Below are 7,367 nucleotides of genomic sequence, written 5' to 3'. Positions count from 1 at the left end.
TCAGTGAATATTGGGATACACATGATTAGATAATCAAAGGTTATCTTACTTAAAAACCCAACTTAATGATCAATCCTAAGGGTAGGCTGCAAACTAGGTCCACAGGTGTGACATGGATAACAACTGGATCAAGTGTCGACACCTGCAATACAGACAAACATAGCCAGTTCTAACTGAATGTTTTTGTATGGATGCAGGTAACAGCTGGATCCTTCGCCATGTAGAGGTAGTGGAAGCTCATCCCAAAGGGTGGACACACAGTGATACAACATTTAGATAGCATTTTCTAATGATTAGAGATCAAAGTTTTGATCTAAATAACTGTACCATCCATTATATACAGAATGATGTATTGTTGTATATGAAATGCTAATTGAGTTTTATGACATTGGGTTTTAAATATTGTTATTTAATATATTATGTAATACAATTGTCTAAGTATGGTTCAATCATGAAGGGATTTTTCATACTTAAACACACACACTCGTGAGCACACGATGGAGAAGAAGATGGAGATAAGGCAAGAGCACTCTTCTTTAGCATGCACCCTTCCAAAATAGGGGATTTAGGTTACAATGGCCCTTTTATATGATTTTGGCCCATTCACACATAGGCATTCACACTGGCCGGTTAAAGTAAAGATAGTGTAAAATGAGATATGTGATGCGTCTCTCATCGGCGATCACCCAAGAACCTATAGGACCAACAAGCCCGGTCCCTGACTCAAAATAATGTGATATGACATCTATGGGTGTTAAGTGAGTTGGCGTCCATTTGCCAGGTCAGAACCAAGTGATGGGGAGTGTTGGGCAATTGCCAAATCTCCTATTGGCCCGGTGCACTCCACTACCGCTTGCGATGACTTTAACACCAAGGTCAGCACCAACAAGCGAAGGGGAGTGTTGGGTCATCATCAAGTCTCTTATTTTCCCGGTGATGACTCTGAATGAAAAACCTTACCATTATATAGAATTTTGTCTTTGTGGCTTTCTTATGCATTTTTAATATTGGGGGAACATTTGTTCTGCCTTAAATCACCTCAAAAGGTTCTTTACTTGTAGAAGTATGGACAATATTGTTATATGTATATCTACTAGAAGAAAATATTCCTCCCATTGATTGCAATGGTCTACTTTTGTGACATAGCCTTTTAGTAGATCAAGCACATTGGAGTTCACAATTTCTCTTTTAGGGTGATAGGCTGAAGAGAAATTGAGCCTTGTTCAAATATTTTCACAAAGTCCCTTCTAGAAATTATTGGTCATTCTAGGATCCCTATCAAACACCATACTTGCTGGCAAGCAGTAATACTTAAATATTTTAGAGAAAGTTCTATGATATCTGGAGATTTTATGGTCTTTTTAAAAGGTATAAAATGAAACTGTTTGCTAACCTTGTTAGCAATTCCCGTGTTCTCTTGGAGGACTTTGGTAAGCCAAATATAAAATCCATAGCTACACTCTCCATGGTAATAAGGAATTGGAAGTGAATGTAGCAAACTATATAGGTTGCTAATTTCCACGATCATGTTTGACCTTTTGATATGTTATGAATTGAGATACATATTCTTCAATGTCCTTCTTCATAGTAGGACAAAATAAATATATTTCAATGGTATTCATTATTTCTTGAACCCCTCTGTGCCTAGCATAAGGTGGAGGATGTGATTCATACATGAACTTATCTCAAAGAAAAGATATGGCGACACATAGCTCAGAGCCATAGAGAAGGTAACCATCTTGAATCTTGTATGGTTCTTGTGTTCTCACTAGAGCTATGACTGGCATAACATTTTGAAAATCAAGCTCCATAGAATACTCATCTACTATAGAAGTAAGGTCATTGTGAGAGGCTAAAAACACACTATTGCAACAATGTCTTTGTGATAGTGCACCAACTACTTGATTTTTCTTTACAAGACTCTATACAATATGAAAATGAAACTGCAAAATAAAATTTTCCCAACTCATTTATTGCAAACGGATAGCATGGTGCACTTGCAAAAAAACATAATACTACATACTATAAATAATAAGCCCACTCCATACTTGGCAAATCTCGTAAGCATATAATCAAAGATATATGCGTACAGAGAGAGAGACAAAGAACAAGAGAAAGAGGGAGAATGTGCGGGTGAACCTCCTAGAGCAGAGTGCTTATGTCGACACGATGAGCGAAGAGAGGAGAGGAGAGGAGAGAAAATAGACATAGAGCATTGGGTGCAATCTCCCCCCGTGCAAGAGTGAGCATGCTCCTCTTGCATGTAGTTAATTTATAAACTGATCAATGCTAAAAAATGATTATAGATTGTTCGCGCACGGACCCATGGCTCATAGAGAGCACTTTAATAACAAACTATTGATAAATATGCTATCCTGTAGTCCAGTGACTACTTATGCTTTTTCCACCTATCAGCTACAATAAATAAATATATCTCCATTTCCATTACATACCTCTTTGTTGGAAGGAAATTTTTCTCAATTGCAAAGATAAGAATCTGTAGATCATATTTATCAAAAACAATGGTTAAAATTATGTGTCAAAAATATCATGTAACAAAATAAAACTCATTAAGTTAAACATACAAATTTTCTTATGCCCGTCGTCATTCACATACTACATATTCTAGTGTCCCATACCACTAGAATAAGCAATATATGTCATATCTCATTGTATTAGGATATAAACCAAATCCAAGTCTATTTTCAAATCCAAAATCACTTTTATTATATACCGGTAACAAAACCATACTAAAGACAGTAGTGGCTAGCCACTATAGCATGAATTTGTGATAGGTGTTGCCTAAATAAGCAAATGTACACCAATGAGACATGTTGCCTAAATTGGCAAATTTGTACTTATGCCGCTGACAGAAGAAAGCCGGAGCGGGACACCTCTATAGCAATGCTTCTCTGCTAGTTTGAACTTCCAAAAAATACGACCAAAACACTACTTATCTCAACTTGCAAGACCGCCTCAAAATCATCGGCTCAAGCTCTTGGCCATGGGGGCTTACAAGCACACACCGACTAGGAAAAAAAACAATCTCACAGCATGAAACTACAACACTCGCCAACCAGGTTGAGAGGAAAACAAACCAAGTGCATACTAAGATCCTTCCTCTTTGATCTTATCGTCCTGCAAAATCACATTTGCAAAGCTTTTTACATGCAACTCAGCTGTCACAGGCATTGAGCTTTTCAACCACTTAAGTTCAGCATCCTCCAAAATTGAGCTTGGGATCTCCTTTGTGATAAGATCCCTTCAACATGCACGATGTCCTGCACCGAAAAGTCGCCATCATCTGTGACGTTCTCCCTCAAGTTTAACACTGACTAGAGTCATGAGCCCTCTTCGTCGAGCCTTACCAACCCCTCAGCTCACAAAATTGTCCCCCTTGAGTCTGCTTGCCCACTTGCCCCAAAGCTGGTCGCTTCCACTCTGCTCACAGCTCTCCTGCAGTTATCAAAAATGTTTTTTATTTATCTGCTCTTGCACACAAAGGGGAGGCTCGCTCCACCCTTCTCACCATTGCATAAAACATATTGCTGCCTTGTCGATTTCGCAAACCCTCTCTACCATCTGGACCCGCCAGCACGGGGAGGCACTCAGAGGAGAAAAAACGCAGGCCAGCTGCATCATCTCCCTCGGCCACCATCTTCTTCTTTTCCTGGTGCGCCGCCCTTCCCAACACGCTCCCCTATCTCTGGCTTCTCCTCCTGCTCGACCTGGCCACCCGCTCTCAGACAGCACCCTCCCGCTCAACTGTGCTAGTTACACCACCTCAGTGCCCCCATACCGCCTTCTATATCTGGCAACGACTTTTGAACTGTTTTTTACATCCTTAGTTAGTCCTTCTTACCTCTTCAATCGATTGATCTCCCAATGATTGACTCCCATGATAAATCAGTTGACCATGTTGCCCACCTATACAACACAACTGTGATAGCTGCCAACATGTATCACATTAATATGCAGACCAGGCGACGAGCAAGAAACGTTTAACTCTACATCTTGGGCTAGCACACTCAGTAAGCCACCAATGCACTGAGAAAAAGCATCCTGGACTCTTCCTTCAGCCTGGATGAACGAGAATGTATCCCCGAGACCTCACCTGTGACATGCATGATAGAAGCATCATGATCAAATCCAAAGCCAAAAGCCCGAAATGCTCCCACTGGTATCAAGCATGACAACGAGATTGATAGGAGCATGGGATTGAGGCCTTCCAGGACAAAAAGAGGGAGCGGGGAGCATGCATACCACGACCACAAAGCATACCAACTGTCTGACCCAAAAACCCTTGCCACCGCATTTGCCCTCATTGACCAAGTCGAGACCACCAACAGCAAGCACACATAACTCATGAGACAATTTGACAAACATTCCAACGCTAGAGATTGGCTTTTTGCCCACTCCAAAAAACACCTGACACCGCCTAAATCATTGTATCTGCACTAATATCATTTAATCTAGTGAATCTGTTGTTTGTTGGTCTGCTGCCTAAATCGAAAAATTTGCACTAGTGCTACCGAAATCGGAAAATTTGCACAATTAGTTGGTGTTGCCTAAATTGCACCAAGATGAGCATTTACACACTGCATAAATTGAAAATCTATGTGCACGCAATACCAAATTTGTGGATACCAAATTGGAGTAGGTTGGAGTACTTAAGTATGTAAAATTTTATGATCATCCCAAATCACGTGAGCTTATGTGAATGGTTGTATAGTTTCATGAAAAATCGTCTCAGTAAAAGCTCCAATCAATGTAAGTAGAAGCCATGATGTTAGAGATAATTGATTTTACAGCTTATAACACAATGTAGATAAGTAAAAGAGATCTGTTTTTTAAAAATATGTCCAGCGGTGTTCTTGCTGATAAGAATTACCCTCTTGGAAATATCTGCAAAGAGAGTCATTTAAAAGAAATTGAATAATGGGCATTAATTTATCAAACCAAGTATAGTAACTGGGGGATTGTCACTACAAGAGGTTGTGTGCTCTTGTGACGCTCTTAGCGACGGAAATACACTGGGTTTTTATAACCCCCGGCGTCGCTATAACCGTCGCTAAAAGCGTCGCTACGAGAGCGTCGCTATCTGCGTCGCTATAGGCGTCGCTATAGGCGTCGCTATGAGCGTCGCTCATAGCGACGCCTATAGCGACGCAGATAGCGACGCTCTCACAGAAGAGTATAGCGACGCATATAGCGACGCTACAGAGCCATAAATAGCGACGCTTATAGCGACGCCTGAGAGAATATTTTTTTGGTGGCAGGGCATTCATATTGTACTTGATTCACTTTTTAAAAAAAGTGCAAAGGTAAATAATAGACCCAAAATAGTCACCCACAAGACGCATTGTTTGCAAAATTGACAATTGTACACATCATAGACAAACTGAATTGATTGGCAAATGTAATAATGACAATTGTACAACATCATAGGCATAAAGAATTGATTGGCAAAAGGAATTGCGGTGACAAATGTAATAATATACATGGTTCAAAAAGACGTATAAAATCCGTCTCATGATACATAAGCTATGAGAAACCCTAAACTAATGCTATCTAGCTACGGCTAAACTGACGTCGTCTAATCAGACGTCTCATCGCGTCCAAGCGGCGTATCTGTCGGATTCTGCAAAAAAAGACAATAAGACAGTTTTCAGTAAATATAAACATATAACGACATTTATAAAACAATACAAAAAATAAAAAAGAGTAAACCCTAATACTAACCATGCCGCCGCGAGAACTGAGAATGTCCATCAGGGCGTTTAAGCCCTTCCTGCCTGCGTACTCGCGCTCGTACGGTGTGGGATCACGTCCTGTCATCGACCACTGTCAAAACATACAAAGATTTCATTATGTTAGAACTAAAAAACTCATAAACCGTAAACTATCGAACATGCATAAAGAGCAATCTGAAAAGACTTACAAAATCGGCCTCAAATGATGCCCATCCACCGCTCCCCAAGTGGTGCGAGCTCCCTGCCTCTACTCGCGCTCTGGCTGCATCCTTTTGTTGCTTCCACTTGTCGGGATTCTCGCGCGCTGCTTTCTTCGCATTCTTCCAATCTTCTTTGGCCAGCCAATCTGGCCTATTCCACCCATTCTTGATTGCTTTTTGCACTTCGGAACGCTTGTGTTTGCAGTATTCGCGCATTCGAATCTTCATCAGGTCTTCATTGAAGCGCTGATCCCGTGTTGGAACGGGAAACTCATCATGAAGTATGCTGATGACTCTGTTTTTTAAATCACTTGGTACTTCACTCCATTTGTTTAGTATATAGTGTCTAAACAGCTGAGAGCAAAGACCACGCATGCGCGAGATCACCTTCTTGCCGTCATCATCCATGATGATGCCGCCGCTGATGTCGACGAAGTAAGGCAAGCCCTCTGGCCGGTGACGCGTGAACCTGGGTGTCCCGGCAGGGGTCTCTAGTGGCGTGTCGATGGGGGTACGGACGTCAGGTGTCTCCATCGGCGTCTGGGCGCCGAAGCGAGGAGTGTCGAGTGGGGTGGCTCCTGGCGGAGTAGGTAGAGGTGTGTAGCTTCTAGGAACAGTCAGCCGTGCAAAACCTGGCGTAGACGGCGATGCTGTGGCTGGTGTGGGGGCGGGCAAAGAAGGGGAGGGTAAAGAGCCTCGTCGAACACGAGGCGGTGTGGAGGCATCGGTGGCGGAATCCCCACAACAACCGCCACCGCCACCACTAGAGCGTCGGTGTCTAGACGAGTGTGACGCTCGTCTCGTCGACGCCGAAGCTTCGGAGCGCGCCGAATGCTCCGAAAGAGAGGGAGATGCGGATGGTGTAGGAACGCGCGATGATGCGCCAGAGCGATGACGCTCCACGTACCACTGTCTCTGCTGCGGTGACAAAGAAGAAAGAAACTCCTCATCATCCATACCTGCATTAAACACACGAATATTTAAACTCCTTATTGAATGAATAGAGTAGACAATGACGCAAAGACCATTAAATACAATGACGTAATGACGCATATAAATACAATGACGCAATGAATCGAGTGATAGAAGAGGCAAGTCGAAAACTCAGAATTTTCAATCAAAAGATGTGAGCGCGAGTAGAAAAGAGCATTACACACCATGGAAGCTACTTAGAGAGCTAGAGCTTTTACAGCACGGAGCAAAATTGTTCAAATACAATATTTGTGGCTTTAAGAGATCTCTCTCTCATCCTCGCATAACTCAGCATAACTTCCTATATCTATATAGAGCTCTCCGTTTAAACACATATCCTCTGTTTCATTTTGTAGCTCCTCTGCATGCACCCCATATAGAGTAGTAGCATCTTGATGCTCGTCTGGCACCACCGCAGCGGCTTCTGATTGAGCATCTTCTC

General features: G+C 42.2%; 1 protein-coding gene and 1 pseudogene across 1 annotated transcript; both read right to left on the bottom strand.

The window, feature by feature from the left end:
* Positions 1-3,375: 3,375 nt before the first annotated feature.
* LOC147444846 (uncharacterized) lies at positions 3,376-3,658 on the bottom strand. Its single transcript, XM_086527948.1, has 2 exons — positions 3,530-3,658; positions 3,376-3,456 (listed from the first exon to the last, which is right to left on the bottom strand). The coding sequence occupies exons 1-2, from the start codon at positions 3,656-3,658 to the stop codon at positions 3,376-3,378; spliced, it is 210 nt and encodes a 69-aa protein (XP_086384074.1).
* A 186-nt stretch (positions 3,659-3,844) lies between these two features.
* LOC147444845 (uncharacterized) lies at positions 3,845-4,591 on the bottom strand (annotated as a pseudogene).
* Positions 4,592-7,367: the final 2,776 nt, after the last annotated feature.

This window comes from Adiantum capillus-veneris, chromosome 13 (genome assembly GCF_014529385.1).
Source record: "Adiantum capillus-veneris isolate H3 chromosome 13, ASM1452938v2, whole genome shotgun sequence".
NCBI classification, from domain to species: domain Eukaryota; kingdom Viridiplantae; phylum Streptophyta; class Polypodiopsida; order Polypodiales; family Pteridaceae; genus Adiantum; species Adiantum capillus-veneris.
This window is presented reverse-complemented; position numbering and strand designations above follow the sequence as displayed.

Coding starts and splice junctions, on each gene's coding strand:
- LOC147444846 (XM_086527948.1), bottom strand. CDS start 3,658: ATGGTGGCCGAGGGAGATGATGCAGCTGGCCTGCGTTTTTTCTCCTCT. Junction 3,457..3,529: donor GCAATATGTTTTATGCAATG/GTGAGAAGGGTG, acceptor TGATAACTGCAG/GAGAGCTGTGAGCAGAGTGG.